At 35.1% G+C, this 19975-nt stretch overlaps 1 protein-coding gene across 1 annotated transcript in view; it reads left to right on the forward strand.

Moving 5' to 3' along the window:
* The first annotated feature begins 427 nt into the window (after positions 1–427).
* Positions 428–19975, forward strand: part of TPP2 (tripeptidyl peptidase ii) — a 313725-nt gene continuing 294177 nt past the window's right edge. Inside the window, exon 1 of the mRNA XM_089825602.1 lies at positions 428–755. Coding sequence (XP_089681728.1) covers positions 428–755 — 328 coding nt within the window. The remainder of the gene's footprint in view (positions 756–19975) is intronic.

Here is a 19975-nt window from a genome sequence, read left to right on the forward strand (position 1 = left end):
CAACCCCTCTTCCCTAATTACATTTACTTGAAAGTTCCTCAAATCCATCTTGGATGTAAAGCATTTTAAAGATTTTTTCATAAAATTATCTACCATATCATTGCTAACTTTTAAATTGATGACTTTTTTTCTTATAAGACATCTAAAAATCTTTAGTATTTATTTTCTCTTTTATTCTAATTAATATTTTAAAAAAAGTTCTTAAATCCAATAAAAAACTAAAACTCAACAACTTCTAAATAAAAATATTATAATAAAATAATAAATTAAATATTATGGAGACAAATTAATAATTGTTAAAAAAAGAAAACAATTGTTTTTGGAAGACATGGGATAATTAATTAAATAAATAAGCGTAGGTTTATCATAAGATAAATCCGTTTGCGACGGCATTTCTGTTATCCATCGAAATGGTTAGCTATTCTATATGAAATGCTGTCATTTAGAGGAATACATTCTATTCGTTGGTATTGGCGAGATGAAGATGCCCGCCGTCTTCGCTAAGCCAAGTTATACAAATATAAATACATATATACCCTTCCCCGCAAACACTCTTTTCCTGCCTTTGCGTCCTGTGACTTTTGGAAAAGGGGGAGTGAGGGTGAAGTGCAAGGGCAAAGCCAAGGCAGGTACAATGAGTGAGGGAATGCGCGCATTCATGACCAGCCAAATGCCAAAGGAGGAGATTGCTGCTCTCTCATTTCTCAATTCCTACCCATCTTATGATGGCAGGGGAGTAGTTATTGCAATATTGGGTACGTTTGTCACCATTTTTGGTTGCATTTTTATTCACCGTTTTCTGTTTTTGCAATGTATAGAATAATATACTGGTTAATCAGAATTCGTAGATGCATTTAAAGTAAGTTGTAGTATTAAAAATCCAATCTTTTGTAATCATTATTGGTTCATTGCATAAAGTATTGGAAAATGAATATTAACAATATAGTAGAAGAATTTTAATGCCTCGAAAGTCAAAGATAGCGTATTGGACATATGATCCTTTAAGCTTTGAGACTTGTTGATCTTCTGCTATTAAGTTTAATTATGAGTTTCCTTGTTATACAAACCATACGTTAAAGTACCAGTGCACTAGTCCACAGAAGTGTTTTCCTGTTTCAACTACAAAATTTTCCTTGCATTTTTCGTTAGGCCTCTTTCATCTACTTATTTCACATCAAAGATGATTTGAACCAATCCTCGATTGACCAATGAGTGTCTTTGACCTCCCAGGGATGTTTGTTTCTATGGGTACCTTTTGTTGATGATTATTATTGGGGTTATATTCATTAAGGTAATATTTTGTCTCTCTCTTTCTAGAACTAATTTTTTATATATGCTTGTAGAATTTTTCCATATCAAAGGTTTGGAATAACCAAGAGTCTAAATAAAGCCCAATAGTTTTCCAATCCCATAACTTTACCTCTGTGCTCTTATTTTGCAATGCATAAAGTGCTCCCTACCTCCCAAAATTCTCCTCTTTCAAGTATTCCAACCAAGCTTGTGGTTGAAGTCAATCCCAAGATACTTGTACTCTACTACTTCCTCTACAATATATTATAAGTTGAGTTCTCTTTTCTTCTTTCTATTGGAGAAGATCACGATATTTGTCTATTAGGTATTGACTTGCATACCCATCTTTTGGCACAAGTTCTTGAAGGCATACAAGTGCTCTTGTAACACTTGAGTGGATCTAATGATCAAAATTCTATAGTCAATGTACAAGAGAATCCATACAGTATTCTTGTAAAAGCATACCATCCCCCCCTTGCAAGTTTAGCATTTTACTAGTTTGTCAATAAATAAGCTGAATAGGGTAGGGGATAGAGGACACTCTTGGTTGGCACATATGTCTGTCTTAATTATTATAAAATTGCTTGCCTCATTTTTAATCCTTGAACCTCTTCATAAATCCTATGAAAATTGCTGTACATTGTTTTAGAATACCAAAGTCCTTCATTCTTAACCATAGATTGCTCTTGGGGAACCAGGTCAAAACCTTTCTTGAAGTCAATAAACCACAAAGAGCTTCCTCTTTTTTGTTTGAAAAATTATGATCGATAGCTGCCTATTCTGTTGTGAGGTTCGATTGCCATTTTGCTCTCTTATCTCTTTCTGATATTGATTGTTGATATGGTTTGAAGTCATATTTTCAAACAAATTTATCAGCAAGGATTGATCATGATGGCCCAATAATTGGATGGATTATTGACATCACCACTCTTAAAGGGGCAACACTAGGCTGGTTGGCCAATCATCTGGAACCCATGCTAGATGGTACTATTGAAAATTTTCTTGGTACGAGAAGCAAGGATGTTCTTTCCACATTTTAAGTATTTAGTCTGTAACTCAATTATTCTACTAGCCCTTCCTGTACTCTCTTCTTAAAGACCTAACCTACCTTCTCAAAGTAAATAATTTTTTTCACATGTTGACCGTGTTTTACGGCCTTTGCTTGTGCTTCTCGATTGTTGGTTGTTTTGCATATGCAAGCAAGCTATATAATGTCTCCTTTTGGGATATACCTGTTTTTGCCCAAAAATAACAATTCCAACCATATGACTTTACAATTTTTTTTTAGTGAAACAACTTCTTTACAGTTATTATTCTATAAATAAATTAAACAATGGCAAGTGAACTTAGAGAAAATTATAATCAACTAACATCAAGCATCATGATCATAAATAGTCCCTATTGAAAACTATCATGTTCCCCATTCAAAACCCTAATTGTGATTATCCCCATTATGACAGCCAAGTTCTTCAATTTTGTAAAGCCTCTAGAGAGAGACAATTGCAAAAAGTATTGAAATAGCTAGAGGCAAATATTCAACTGTTAAAGATATCAAGCGTAAGTTAAGCACTGATCAAAAGATGATTACGAAGAACACATCCTTATAAGATTGATACCAAGGGAGAAATCATGGCGAGCAAACAAATGATTGGAAGGTGATTATCATACTAAGCTGGCCAGCTTAAGACTTTCCTCAAATTATATCTATCATCCACAAACCATAATTTCATCCAGTATTTGTCTATAGTGTATGAAATATTAAGGTACAGAACTGTTCAAATATTTGATGCAATTTCTTGGGTCGAAAGTAAGAGAATTGTATTAGAAAGATCAATACAGAAATTAGAAATGATTCACTATCTAAGAATAAAAGAATGAACAAATGCATTAAGGAAAAATGGGATCATTCAAATGAAGTGACACAATGGTATTTTATCATCAGTTATGCAGCTAGATAAGTTTAGCAGTATTGTGGCTATCGAGTGAAGACACTGCATTATTTAATTAAGCCAGAATGAACAGCATGGTTACTTGATCTAAAATGGCATTGACAAGAACCAAATCGATTACAATACTACAAGTATGTCAAGCTATTGATAATACATTAATCAGGCATGAGTTTGATGAGTAATGGCACCGATTACGATTTGCACTGATAGCAAATAAATATAACGAATGATCTTACTTTGCTAAGACTTGTCAAAGGTAGATCGAATACATGAGAAAAATCAATTTCTAATGAAACAATTTGTTTAGTGTGATTAGCTTATATCTTGAGGAGACATGATGCCCATAAGCAATTCAATTAGTTATGAAATTGTACAATTACATATTGAAGGGTATGATCACCATAAGACATGAGACATGTCTTATCTGATATAACTCATCATTTCAGAACCAGTTATAAGAGAAGTTTCCGATCATTCACTGAAGGCATCATATTTGGGAAGAGGGAGTCAAAGGAATTGGAAATTAGAATTCTGCAAGTCTGAGCCTCTCAACTGACAGATTGAACTTCTTAGGTTGGCAGCTTGTTGAAGCCACTATTAAATATCAGTTTGGTACGATGGCCTTGATTGTAAATTAGATTACTTATCTTGTCAATTATGACTATGTTGGAAGATTGCCAGAGTAAAGGCAAATATAGAGCCTATAACATAAATAGTATACCTTTTCTTATTTTATATACTATTGCAGAAATAAGAAGATTCACATTGGTAATTCAAGTTTCTATAATTGATTAAATAATTATCCATTCGAAGTTAGTAAAATAATAGCCTATTCCTTAATCACTCGTCCTCTTGAGAGGATAGTATGGTTTTTAGCTAAGTTACCAAGTTTGATGGTTTTATGGTTGGACTTGGGTACGGGTACCTCGTTGATACGGTTTGGGGTTCCTGATGATCATCTTGACTCACAATATGATGATTTCTGAACTATATTTTACAGTCTCTAGTGCTTGCCTTGGAACTATGGACCTGTTTACACTTTTTTCCTAGACACAATGTTGTGGATGATCACTGTTGGAGTCAACAGTATTGACAGAAAGTTCCGTGCCACTCTTAGACTTGCCAATTGCTAGATCTTCTGAGGTTGATCTCTTTCTCATCTTTCTCAAGATGCTGAAGCAACTCAATGCTTGCCTATTGTGTAAGCATTTGAATCTGATGATCTCCCTTTGAACATAGTGGAAGGTAAAATTTACCATCAACATAATGTTCTGTCCTTTATTGCTTTGAGTTTCATTATAGTTTCATCATGATATTATAATATTTTTTGGATAAGTTTCAATATTATAATAAAAAATATTATAATATTATATATTAATATTGTTTTTTATAATTTTGATATTGGATTAAAATTTATTAATATTAATTTTATTGTGATATTATATATTGTATATTTTAATGGTTTTTTTATTGATAATTTTTGTTTTATTAATAATATAAAAATCTGATACATAAGAAGTATTCAACTAGAAAACCTTTGCAAACTAACCTTTAACCCCCAACACCGAACAACCCTATCCATGCTTCCAAGATTGGGCTGATCTACATAATGATTGAACCTTAATCAAAATAGAACAAAACAAAGCCATGCCCTACTCACATCATAATTCACAGTTTCTTGACCTTGGACTTTGCTCCATAAGTTGTGGAGCCCTCAAGGACGAAAAGCCTTTGGTGTCCAATTTCACCTTCTTGGCCTCTCTTTTTTCATGTTCTTTTTGCTTCTTCTCTGCTTCAATTTGCACCAAATGTTCCTTTAAGAGTTCCCAATAATCCTTGGCCTTTTCCTTCCTCCTCTCCCTATTGGTTGCTACACTCTAGACAAGAAATGGTTCGAAGCTCTTTAACAAGTTCTCAATGTGCCTCTGATTCCCATCTTCCACTCTAAATCCACTCACAGTTCAACAACTGCCAACATTGGGATTATTCTTAAAGTCCCTTCTGGTTTGACACAAGTGTGCATAACCCACAGTGCCTTATCATTTGTGCCCAACTCCAAGGCCCATGCAAGTATTGTAGATAAAACATCAATGTTTGAGCGATATTGATGTTTTGTGACAATGAACTCCTCCCCCAATGATAAGGGCAAAATTTTCCAAACTTACAATCAGTCCATCATGAGAATTCCCTTCATCCTCTTCCTGGTTACCTCCTCTAGCAAAGTTTGTTGCTGCCTAGGCGTCTTAAGGGTGAAATTTGCTTTCATCTTTGTGCTATTCACAAACACTATTCTCAACAGACACCTAGATAGAATACGAGTTTTGCACTTGCCTTTTGGTTATCAACTTCCCTTTACTGCTTCACAAATGCTTGGCACAACTTTGTTTAGACTCTTCTAAATTTGACCAGTACCAAAGTACTTGAATGCCCCATCATGTCTACCTTGGCATTTGAGGAATTAATGCCTTAACTTCATGCAATGACAACTTGACACGATCTCTTCAATCCTTAAACCATTTTAACAAGTGCTATTATTTCCTCATCGAGGCCATAATTTTTCCTTTAACTAGCGAAGGGGGAGGGAAGAAAAGGAAACTATTTCAAATTTGGATTTACGTCAAGACCATAATTTTAATGGGATTCTCTCCTCCCATTCACTAAGATTTTGATTCCATGGGACCAGTTTTCCAACATCTACTAATCAATATTGCTTCTATTAATTCCAAGCTTTTCTTGTCAATGCTTCAAAAGTCTTCAATCATTTCCTCTCTTTTCTTTACTTTCAATGACACCCCAACTTTGGAGAGTATCTGCAACTTTATTTCCCTCATGCTTGACATGGGTTACCTTAAAGTCTTCAAAGGATTCAATTAAAGAGGTGATCTTTCTAATGAACTTATTTAAGTATCATACACTTGCTTCCCCTTTCATGATTGTGTTAACTATGACCATTGAGTCTCCCTCCAAACAAAATTTGTTGATAATAAATATTGAGGGGCTTCACTACTTTAATTGCTAATAGGGTTGCTTGCACTTTAGCTTCATTGTTTGTACTTCCAATAGAATTGTTAGCCCTAATCATAAGAATATTACTTGTCCAATCTCTAATGACTAAACTAACTTGTGAAGGCCTTGAGTTGCCTTTTGAGGCACTGCCAAAATTAAATTTGATTGAGTCTTTCTTTGGTGGCTCCCAACTCTTCTTTACAACTTCCAATGGAGATGGATAACCCAAGAATGTCCATTAACGACCATGTTTTTATTAATGTTTATTATTCATTCATATATATATATATATATAAATATATATTTGTTTTTGTACTATCAAACCCAAATGAACCCAAATTCCATTTCATGGCAGACACACATACATCGATCTCAACCTTGTATCTGAACTCGAATCTGAACTGGTAACTTATGCTTTTAGGGAGAGGTGAATGTAAATCCTCACAAAATGACAAGTCCCAAGATGGGATAAGGGCTTTTATCTTTGAAGCCTTGAGGGAAATGTCTTGAGATGAGTATGAACATGTGTTCTTGAAACCTTGAGGAAACCTATTTGTAGATGGTCTCTAAGTGCCCTATGACAAGTATTCCTTATCTAGGGTTAATGTTTACAAGAAGTATGGAGTCAAGGCTTAAAAATGTTAACTATCAAATCTGTTTTGAATCATCCTTTGTTTATTAATTTAATTTAATTTAAATGCATAGTGATGTATGCTAATCATTGGAAATTGGCTGCCTCCTAGTAGGGGAAGTTACAAATGGTATCAAAGCATTGATCTTGCCATCCCATAGGTTAAAAGATGAAACAAAGAATTATTCTAGTTGATAAGAAGGAATCTAACAATGAGTGTATAATGTGTATACTTTGTGTATGCCTTGTGTTTTCATTCTTTTGTGTATGCTTCAGGTCCTCATACATTCATGCATTTTCGAGTATACGATTTAAGTGTTGCTCTATATTTTGTTGATTTCAAATGATAGAATAACTAAGAGTGAACCATAAGATATTAATTTGAGGCATGCTATCATGCAAAAGTTGGTTCTTGCAAATTCAATTGGCACCATGATTAGATGGCCTAGATTATTTTCTTTGGAAGATGAGAAAACTTGTCTTGAGCTTTGCTAATTTTCTATTATCAATTCATTATTCATATTCAAAAAAGGGAGAAGACATATATGATCATTTCAAGATAGCGCAACATAATATGGATTATGGCTAGGTTTCTATGATCATTTAATCAAGCATTATGATTATTTAATCATTGCTCAAGGCCAAGTAATTTTTGGGGAGGAAAGGATTATCATGTCCCCTTTCTGAAACCCTAATTGTGATATTCCCATTATGGCACCAAGTCCTTAAATTTTGTGAAGTCTTTAGGAGAGACAAAATTGCAAGGTATCAAGGTAGCTTGAGGCAAATAATGTTGGGAAGGAAAGGATTGTTATGTCCCCTCTTCAAAACCCTGATTGTGATGTTCCCATTATGACTTTGCAAAGTCTTTCAGAGAGACAAAATTGCAAAGGTATCAAAATAGCTAGGGACAAATATTTAATCTTTGGTAATAACTACAAAGTCCCAAATATCCTCTAAGGTGGGTTAGAGTTTTTGGCTTTGGCCAACTTCTAATTGCCTCAATCTTCTCTTCATCCACCTTTATCCCTTGAGCCTTAATTTTGTGCCCCAAGTGTAAAATTTTCTCCATACCAAACTCGCATTTGAATAGCTTAGCATAAAAGGAGTTCTTCAAAAGTATATCAAGTACTTCATCTACATGTCTTAGATGTTCTTCCCAGATTTTACTATAGATAAGGATGCCATCAAAGAAAACTAATAGAAATTTCCTTAGTTGCCCTCTTAAAACACAATTCGTACAAAATTGAGAGGTGGCTGGTGCATTCGTTAGCCAAAATAGTAGGACCTTGAATTCAAAATGACCTATAACTTGTCTTAGGTATATCTTCTCTCAACCTTATTTGGTGGTAACCCAACCTTAGGTTGCTCTTTGAAAAAGAAATTGCTCCATGGAGTTTTATGAAGTAATTGGAAATATTCTCTTGTTATAAACAATGATCAAGAGATTAATTTATACAAGAGATTGAACGATGTTTCCTTAAGAAACAATCGTAATGAATTTTAGAAACAAAAAACTAAATATTAGAAACATGCTAATATTTATAGAAGATTACAATAGATAACTATTAGATACTAAACAAAGATAATAGAAACTATCTATTATCATAACACCCTCCTTTAATGGTTAATCTATCTTGAGCACGAAGCTGTCAAAAAAGCGTAAAAGGCAGATTTTGTCTTCTTAGAGTGCTAGAGTGCTTCACACTATTCGTTGTGGGCTGCGACCTAGATTGCTTAGATAGGGAAGATAAGTGCTTCCGACATTCAACCTTCATGTGCCCAAACTTGTGGCAATAGTTGCATTGGATGGCTTTCTTCTGGAAGCCTTCTGAATTTGGAGCAGAGGATGTATGTTGAGAAGACTGTTGATGGTACTTTGGATAATGCTCCAAAACTTTGCAGTTGAGCATAATGCTCCAAAACAAACCGCAAAAAACCATGATTTTTAGGAGAAAATCAAAAAAACCTAACACGATTTTTGGGATGAAAAATCAATCAAAAGCTAACATGATCTTTGAGGTGAAAAATAATCAAAACCTAACATGATTTTTAAGGTGAAAAATCAATCGGAACCTGACATGTTTTTGAGGTGAAAAATCAATCTAAACCTGATATGATTTTTGAGGTAAAAAATCAATCTAAACCTGACATGATTGTTGAGGTGAAAAATCAATCAAATCCCAACATGATTTTTGATGTGAAAAATAAATCAAAACTTGACACTATGAAGCTTTTTTTTTAGGATAAATGGTAAAACCCAATAGAGAATTTTTGAGGGAAAAATTACAATGAGACTTTGCATGGTAAAACAACAGATGCAAACAACATGCAAGTAAATGGAACCCTAAAAAATTAGAGACCCAAAAAATTTGAAGAATGACCTAGAAGAGAGCTCGAAAAAATCGAAAAGAATATGTTGTCGGTTTATGAATCGGCTGGCTCAAAAATTGAGGCACCTAGAAAAAATATACGACAACCCAATTGAAATCTCAAAAAACTCACCAAGAATCTGTAATTTTGTTTTGGCTTGGTAAAGAAAATTAGGGTTTTGAACAAAAACGGCCCTGCTGCAAAAAATCACAGAAAATGGCCAAAATGTGCAGAAAAAACAGACGAATATAGACAAAAACGGGTTGGAAAACTGAACTAGAAGTTGGCGGATTCAAATCTCTTAGAGCGGAAACCCTAGTCGGATTATAGAGAGAGTTGGAAGCAAATATGCATGTAAATAATTTCGAAAATAAAAGACAGATAATTTCAATCAAGAAATTATGATTATTTTCAAAAAAATTTAGAGTATTGGCTCTGATACCATATTACGGAAGTAATTGGAAAATATTTGCTTGTTATTAATAGTGATCAAGAGATCAATTTATAAAAGAGGCTAAACGATGTTTCCTTAAGAAACAATTGTAAAGAATAGAAACATTCTATTCTAGAAACAAAAAACTAAATATTAGAAACATTCTAATATTTACAGAAGATTACAAAAGATAACCACTAGATTCTCAATAGAGATAATAGAAACTATCTATTATCGTAAGTAATATGGAGTTCATCAATACATTTATCTATCCAAGGAATGTGATATCAATTCTATGTTGTTTTCTTATTTAATGTTCTATAGTTGATACACATCCTCATTGTGCCATCCTTGTTCTTTGAGAGTATCATTGATGACACAAATGGGCTAGGACTTGGTTTGATGTGTCCCATCTCTAACAACTTTTTAATAGTCTTTTCATTTTCCTCGTATTTGTGAGGATGACAATATGGAGTAGTACCCACTAGCTTTGCTCCCTCCATTTCTATAGAATGTTTACACCCTCTTTTTGTGGGAGGTCCTAGGGGAATGAAATAAGCTACCGTGTTAAATTTTTCCTTCAAATTATTGAGTCCATAATTGATTATTTCAAATACCCAAATATCATGGCTAACAAATATGTATATATTTAGATAAAAATTGTTCATTCAAATTTAAAGAGTATCGCAATGATTTTCAATAAGAGCCTTGTAACGAGAAGCTATGCTGCCTCATTAAAAATACTTTGTTGTAGATACTAGCACATGTTTATTCCAACAAGAGATGATAGGAACAAACACAACTGCAACTAATTATCATTCACAAGGATAATTTAGTATTTCCTAACCTTCAAAGTATAAAATTAATTGAAATTTTGAAGGGACCATTTATAGTTGTAACTTGATAGTAATGGACCTCTCTAAGTCCTTACATAAGGTGAATGGATTCATTGTCCTGTCTTCAAAAACCTCCCTATGGCATACACATCATATGTCTAGAGTGTACTCCTTTATTCAATTGAAACGTCTTTCTATTTGCAAATAGTCAATCCCTAGCATGTTAATATTTCGAGATTCTTTGTCTTTGACTCATAACTCATGAACGCCTATCTCCAAATGCATGTTCTATTCATTTTACAAACATGGAACCATCGTGAATGGTTTTGTTGAGTCTCGACAACAGTCAGAATAGATATGACCTTCTACAACACCAAACTTGTTATAAGCTTTAAAAAATGACTTCCTCTTGTCTTTCCATAGTCTTATACTTTTGAGTTGCTTGATTACTCTTCTTTTAATCTTCAACAACGCTCGACACTCTTATAAGAAACTAACTCATTCATCCAACCAAAATTGTAATGCCCCGCCCAGAGATCCTTGAAATAAGGATAAACAAAGGCTAATATATATATATATATATAGGTAAGATGTAATTACAACAACTTGCACCATAAAGCAACAAAATACTAACTTAAGCCAAATGCCAAAGATCCCCAAGCGTCACTAGTTACCAACATAGAATCAAAGATCTCACGAATCCTGAGAAGACCCAAACCAGATGTTCTTTTTAAACCCAAGGTAAAAGTTCCTAGCATGTTTAAACATACATGTCCTTTTCCAACTAACTATAACATAATCAAGAATAATAAGCAAAGACCCTCAAATGGTTATACACAAGATGAGGGCTTGAGGTTACAACCACTCATCTAATGGACAACATGTTGAAAAACAAATGCTGAATCTTGAAATTTGGCTAAGTCTGAAATTCTAAAACCTTGAAATTTGATTAATTTTGAAATACTAAAGCCCTAAGATTTTCTAGAATTTTTAACTCCTAGAGGGTTGGAACCTATCTCAAATGAATTCTCACATATATAAAATATATCTAAAGATACTCTTCTTTCTTATACTTAAATTATATATTTTATACACCCTATAACTATCTGTTTTAATATAGGAAGATATAGTACCCAAAAGGGTATTCAAAACCAACATTCAAACTTCTTGGAGGCAAGCGTAAACACCCTCTGTTTGTCGCAGGAGAAAATACGATCACTCTCGTGCGAACTTCCCCACAAACTAGCCAAGTTTCCTTGTCAGGCTCGTGCGAGACTTTATTTTGTTGCACGAGAGAATACATACTCGCACGAGTTTGCTCAGTCATGCAAGATAATACACTTCCTAGGCGATAGAAGACCAACAACACAAAAAGAAAGCAAGGAGAAACACGTATAAACATGAAACCTCCACACCAAGGAGTACCAAATCCATGTAAATTGAGGACTGATCACTTGAGAGCATAAAAGTAAATCTAAGAACTTGAATAGAGTTAAAATACATATTACAATATCATACATCCATCTAATCAACATAATCAATGTACAAAATGAACATAAACAACATTGCAATAATAAGGAATTAAGAACCATAAGATACTATCTCTAAACATGATATCAAAGAACATAAATCACAAGATACATACCCCAGAACCTATGGAGAATCCAAGTGAAGCACCAAGATCCAAAACTATCTGGAAGAAGGCCAACTTTGTATGCCGGTCCCTAGCAATGGTATAGGTAGCTACACCTCCCAACCACGTGGAACCCCATAGGCCCATGTATCCTACATACATGCTTATCAAATGATGAGTGTCTAAAGGCAATGCAAGTTCCTGATTAGACCCCCAAATGAATAATCTCTCAATTGGCCTATATCCAAGAGTGTGGATCTCGCAAGATCCTACACATGCACACGTATGTGCTCATGTGTGGGCACAACCATCTACACTAGAATCAAAGCGAAACAAGGGTTGGATGAGAAAACAAGAAACACCCAAGTGTAAAAACACACTCAACTAAGCATATTGTCTTGAGTGTAGCTACCACAACGAAAAAATCTCTAAAATTCCCACAAAGGGTTTGAAAGATTTTGCTCAAAAAATCCTAATTCAAAAGTGAGAAGTGAAGTCTTATTTCATTTTTGGGCCATATATGCACTTTTTAAACAAAGTGACATAAAAAGGAAAGATAAATGAATTAAATTTCTTTTTACTCTAGATAAATCAAGTAACTCCAAATAAATGGAATATAACTACGACAAATTCGCCGGTAATATAAAATAAATTTAAATCAATTATAAAATTCCCTTAAAATAATTAAATCAGAATATTTAATAACTTTCGCGACCACTGTGGATTCATAAATGCATAGACACATTACGGGTCTAGTCGCAAATGCATAATGAATTTGAATGTACCAATTAACCAAAGGGTTTTTTTTTAAAAATTAAATAGGATGTGTCGCCCATATAGGGACGACATTCGCTAGGTACGAACAGCCAAACCACTAACTCTACTTGCCATTGTTGGGGATATAACCCCTGCACAATAAACAACATGATCAAGCATAGATGCACAATAATAATATAGCTGAAGCAACAATGTGCGAAGTCATGTAAGTAATCATTTAATTAATTTCATTAGAATAATCTATTTAAATCATTCATTTGCATCATAAATAAAGTTTGCTGCAAGAACAATATAAATAACCGTAGTACAAACACAACAACCATAATCCGATGAAGTCCATCATATATCCATAAACAAAGTTTATATTCGAATACAAAACAACCAAATATCCTCATAAGGCATCATGTCACATCACTAGCATCATCATGCAAATATAATCAAAGTGAACAGTGTAACATCTAATATCTATCAACTATGATACTGGCATTTAAAATAATGTCAAGTCATCGTAGCATCTCAAATGCACATAATATGAATATCATAAAGTATCTCCGAACAAAATAGATCAAGGTACAAAATGCAAACACGGGAGGCACTACAAGAATTGTCTTGACCATGAAATGACATAAGACTAACATGGTATTGCATAATAGTTGTAATTGGTTGCTTAAAACGTATCGAGTCATTGTTTAGCAGATTTGCTATTTCCCCTTTGACATGCAGATTATGAATTTGAGGATGCCGACCTCTCTTTGTATTCTTCAATGGCTGAGTTGTTTCCTATGTGTTCAAAATCTTTAGGAGAATTCCTACAGTCAAATTTGAGTGTGATTCTGCCTCTCAACACAACCGTTCAATTTCTAGGATGTTTGTTTAGCATCGTAGATAGTTTCTCTTGGATGAAAGCTTGTTTCAATCCAATAGCAACACATCCCCGAATCAGGGGGAAATCAATTTGATTCCTTGAGTCTCTAGTTTCAAGTCTATCATTTCCAATCCCCTCCTCTAGTAGCCATAAACCTTTGATATTCCTTTTTGAGTGTAATTGTCAACTAGCTCTTGGAGTTTCCCTTTTGATTGTTTATTATTTCTTTTTAATTTTCCCCTTTGCATGTTGCTCTAATATTTCATTTGTTTTCGTCCTCTTACCATATTCTATTTGTAAATGAAATACTTTATTATTTATTAAATTCCAACAAAAGGGTATACATAGCATTTAATTGATTTAATCTTTTATGACTTGTGAATGGTAAGGGTACATTACATGGAATGTCATCAGATACTCACTTATGCTTATTTAGTGGAGGTTGGATGTCTATGTGGACAGATTTTCCCTTGGTAGTGGATTTGTCTAAGACCAAGCACCACTTAGCCCATTTCGCTTGTCCTTGATTAAAGGTTCTTTCCATCTTTTTTGAGGATATTATCCTTGACTTACCTTTTCCCCATTGTGTACAAAGCATATTTTATTTTTGAGAGTTCAAGTATGCAACGGCCTAGAGAGTATATCCATGGAGTCCACAAATCTACATTGGTGTCTCCCATCTTTGCAATGTAAAGTTCCTGTCCACTGGATGCTTCCTCAAAGTGCTGTTTAATAGAGTGGTGGTCCCATCAACCTTGATTACTTGAAAACCCTTAAAGGTTTTGTTTCTAGTCCTAGCCTTGAGACTAATCCTTCATTAATGTAGTTCTGGGTTGCCCCACCATCCTTAAGAGTCCTTACCTTCTTCCCTTTCATGACACTTGTTATCGACATAATTGGACTTATCGGAAATATGTAAAGTAAGTTGTTAGTGAAGTCATTAGTGGCTAAGGGGTAGGTGATTATGGCCGTGACATTTGAGTTGCATCCCTTCAAATGGTATATGTACACTCTCTCGGATAGAAGATGACATCATTGACATTAGTATTAGATTCATTTATTATTCTGGCTGTTGGTATAAACTGTGATGGATATAAATGGAATACATGGTGGTTCTCTAATATTGTCTTGCATTTACTCTCTCTATTATAACTCTCATATAGTAGCATGCATTAAACTACTTACCATAGGCACTAAACTTTTGGTGCTTTTGCCTTTATGATTCTGAGAAGCAACAAAGAGTGGATGGCAAATGAAATGCAATGGGGCAACCAATACTATGGGGAGGGTAGCCGTCAGGAAGACGAAAACCCAAAGTTATTTGAAGGTGAGTGGGAAATGATGACAAACTTTATCTCAATATTGCATGCATCTATTGAGATAGAGGTGCAAAGGGAAGCCACACAAGAACGAATACCAGAAGGTGTCGCATGGAGCAGCTTCAAAGTTTGGCAGTAGATTGTTCGATGTGTCGTCTATCGTGATTGTTGGCATAGACATTCCTGGCACTCCAAAACTGACAAGAGGAAATCAATTAGCAGAACCAACGACAAGTTTTCCAGGAGTACAACCACTGAAAGGAGGAAGAGGAGAGAGATGGATCTCGACGTAAGGGAAATACGAAGTGAACCCTGAAAGGGAATATGAATAAAGAAAGAATACATTGTTATGATTATGTCCATATAATGATGTAATGTCCCCTTTTTCTGGGACATTATAATTTTGTGTGGCTAGCTCACTTCGCGTAGGTTTCGGGGGTGAAAAGGTTCTTTATGGGGTTCAGTACAAGATTTGGCCTAGACATTTCCAGTTCCAAACCCATTAGAGCAGTTTTGGCAGGTTGTCCAGATGCTTACTATTTTTAGTAAGTAATCAGAGCTTAGTATTTTCGGTACCTCAGTGCTGGGTTGGAAGCGTCTCGTCGAGCTTTCCAACGAGTTATTGCACATGCTTATTAGAGTTCATTTGGTCAGTTATTTTAATGCTTGATGACTCTATGGTTTACTGACTAAGTGACTATTAAAGTTCATTTAACTTGTCACTTTATTTTAAAAAGGTACTATGTTCACTTAAGTGACTAAAGGACAAAAAAGGTGCTTTATCCCACATTGCTTGAATGAGCGTGTATCACATTGGGAAAAGTAATAAAGGTACAACAAGCTCCACATGAGAGGATATATGAAGATTATAATATTCAAACAAATATTAATTTGGGAGCTCGAAACAGTTGCTGGTTATTTATTCTAGGACACAAACCCTTGAAGAAGCATTCGAAGGTTGGATGCAAACCTAGCCTTCTTATAGGTTTCATCTACATTACCAATCTGAGTTTTATTTCTGTTTGTAAGATTGGATATTCTGAATTGTTGCATGTTATTGTATTGCTGATGTATAATACGGTAACATTATTAGGCAACCATTGGTGATTAATTACTGGTTTATATTGTACTTTCAGAATATTGGAGGAATAAACAATCTTTTCTGAGTTCTCTCGTATGCAAATCTGCTGATTACAAATCAATTGAAGTTCTGAAATTTGTATCAAATACTAGTTTACTGTTCGGATTGAAGTTCTGAAATTTATATCACGGGTTTTTAAAAAAAATCTGAAAAGGAATATTTCAGTGGTATTAGAGCTGGTTTTCCTGCCAGCCTATGAAATTATAACAGCAAATAAAGTACAGCATGGGCTTTTGTGAGAACGGAATTCCTCATGAATGACATTCTCTTCGCTGTTGAAAGACAGAGTAGAGGGATTGATAGGCTGAGCACGAGGTTATTGCATTTAAGATTGTTATTGCTTGCATTTGTCTAATACTCAGTTGCTAGGAGACTTTGATTGGAGAAGTTTGTACTGTGCTGGTATTTATTTGTAAGAAGTGAGTTGCTGAACAGGTGTAAGGGCAGAAGTCGGCACAGGCAAGAGAAAACAAACCAGGCAAATTAGTAAGTGCAGTTGTTTATTTATATTTGAAGGGAACTTGGTTATATATTGGTGAAAATTCGCAGGGTGTCTAGGTGGATAGACTAACAGCCAGGTCGTGTTCATACGGCTGAGGCAATTAGTTAACAGGAGACGTCTTGTAAGTACCTACGGGTTGCGTTTTGCATTCTTTCCTTGGTTGGGTTACATCAGTTATGAGTTGGTAAGGTGCAACAAGGGCAAGTGATGGTTTAAACCATAGTTGGAAAACTCGCCAAATGCAAAAACTCGCCAAGCCCCCCAAAATTTTAATCGGGAAAAACTCGGCGATTTAAAAAAAAAACTCGGGAAAAACTCAGGAACCTAAAAAACCGCTGAAATTTAATTAAAAATACATTTATTTTGCAAAATTTAATGAGAAGATGCATCTAATAAGTTAATTAAAGACAATACAAAAGAAAGAAACGAAGTTTAGATATATATAAATGTATAATGCGTACAAAATTGCATTCTCATGCAGAATGCTCATGGTAGGAAGCAAAATAGTAAATTACTAAATAGTTTCAATCTGTCAAACTAGAAGTAAATACTAAAAGTCTAAATACATCAATACAATTTGACAATGTCAATCACATCTTCCTCTTTCCACTTGCACTAGCAGGAAAGCGAGGGGGTCTAGTCCTAGAAGAAGCGCCCCGCACTGGGATAGGGCGTGAGCTGCGTGACTGTGAACTTTGTGGCTGTGCCCCCTCACTTGATGTCCCTACTGACTGGCTCGGCGTCCTAGAAGAGGATGCATCTCCTCCTAATGGTAATGCCTGATCCTCGCCTGAATCATCATCATCCTCGTCCTCATCCTCAATGTCATCCATAGTGAGCTGAAAATCAGCGTTAGCCTCCCCCTCCATGGCCTGCCTCTCCAAATCAGCGATCTCATCTGGTGTAAACAATGGACTTGGCTCCTGTGCTGTCCAATCAGAATAAGGATCTATCTCATCTAGATCAAGCGGACCAGGTAGTTCTAAGAGCTGTGCTCTTTTTATGTGCAACTTAAGATTATAGTGCACATAAACAAGGTCATTAAGCCGTTTTTGAGTCAATCTGTTTCTTTTCTTTGTATGGATGGACTCAAATAAGCTCCAATTGCACTCACAATGGGATGAGCTACAAGGTTGGGATAGGACTCTGAGAGAAAATTTCCTTAAATTGGGGGTATTGCCACCCCAACTTGCCCACCAAGCATCTGCAAAACAAAATTAAAAAAGTTATAAAGCAATAAAACAAAAATCAGAAGCACAACTTATCAATTAGCAAAAATTTTAAAGTTTGACGCTTTACCTGGTGCTTGAGTAGATCTTGCTCTTTTTGCTAGCATAGAAGAGAACAAAGGACCCCTTGATTCCACATAGATTTGTTGTTCGGTCACAATAAGGTCTCTCTCCTCTTCACTTGATATCATTCGTTCAATGCATTTAGAGAGACCTTCCATGACCTCTCCATTAGGATCTGAGTAGGAATCATCAGCCCTAAAACAAATAGAAAATGATATCAAGTCTTACTACACAACCTTAAAAAGTAAAGTAAAATAAAGACTTATTAAAATCCCAACTTCAAGGACAATCAATTATCATAGTACCTAAATTTGGGATTGAGGAAGTAGCCTGATGCATGAATAGGTTGGTGGAGCATATTGTTCCACCTCCTATCAATTATTTCCCAAATGGGGTCAAATTTGAGAGTATCCCCGTGATAGTAACTTCTAACAGCCTCTTTCGCCCTATCCATGGCCTCATAAAGACCTCCCATTGGGGATTGCTGCCCATCACATGTGCGCAAGACTAGAACCAGGGGCAGAGACATCTACTTTTGAAATTTGAAAAATACAAATTAGTTAATAACATAGTAAGTTATGAATTGATAATGAAACTTGAATACACTAAAAATATAATGAAGTTACCTCCACAATCTTCTTAGCCTTTGCAAAAAAGCTATCATCAAACACTATTCGTGCCACAGCCTCTCCTTCGGGCTTCTTTGAGTAAGGTGAAGCAACCCAATCAGCACACACAAACATTTGCTTCAAAGCCAATATGTGGTCAAGAATACTTTGCAACGTCAAGAAGACCGTTGCAAACCTTGGCATAGCAGGTCTCATCAAATCTTTGCCTTTAGTGGCTTTTCTCATCAAACTGAGAACCCATGGGTGATTATAAATATATTTTGTGACTTGCCTAGCATCTTCCACAATTGGACTCACCCACTCAAGTTTTCCTATGTCCTCCAAAAGAAGGTCAAGGACGTGTGTTGCACAAGGTGACCAAAAAAGTGTGGGATGCCTCTCTTGGAGGATTCTATCTAAAAGATTAGCAAAAAATCAATAATCAATAACAAACTTTTCATATTTAGTATTTACAAATTACATCAAATCTAAATTGAATAATACCATTATCCATAGCATTACATTCATGATTCATATTGATTCAAATATAAAAAATTAAATCTACCTGCTGCCACATATGCTGCTGCATTATCTGTGATCATTTGCACCACATTCTCTATTCCCACCTCCATGACAACATTCTCCAACATTAAAGCCACTGTGGCTGCATTGTTCACTTTGTTGGAGGCATCGACAGATTTCCAAAACACCACATCATCTTTGCAAGCAATCAAGAAGTTAATAATGGTTCTACTTCTTCCATCTGTCCACCCATCAGATAAAATGGTGCAGCCATACTTCTTCCACTCTTTCTTTTGGTCTTCTATCAACAATGTTGCCTTACCAACCGCTTTGTCAAGCAACCTACAAAATTTAGGTGTAATATTAAATAAAGTGTAAGTGTTAGTAAAAAATTAGGAAATAAGTTATAACAATTAAGATTTAAAATACAACAATGAACTAAAGTGAATCACAATTATTTACAATTACTAAATAGTAAAATACTAACCTTCCACTCATATCCTTGCGATTAGGCGGCTTGTACCCTTTGCTTGATATTGTCATTGCATTCACCATATTGACCCAATAGGGACTATCAGTGGCATTCATTGAGATATTGTTGAAAAACCAAAAATCAGTTGCTGCAATATCAGTTTGCTCATGCACCTCCTTAAACCATGCAGTGCCCTTTAATGATGGCTGTGCTCTAGGTGTGTTCCTGGGCACAAAATAACCACCTATCCCTGATGGGGATCCGGATGGTGATGATGAAGAAGTAGGAGATGTAGAAGAAGTGGAACCGGTAAACGAGAAATTTTG

Source organism: Cupressus sempervirens, chromosome 4, assembly GCF_028749045.1.
Source record: "Cupressus sempervirens isolate cs-2001-9-10 chromosome 4, ASM2874904v1, whole genome shotgun sequence".
NCBI classification, from domain to species: domain Eukaryota; kingdom Viridiplantae; phylum Streptophyta; class Pinopsida; order Cupressales; family Cupressaceae; genus Cupressus; species Cupressus sempervirens.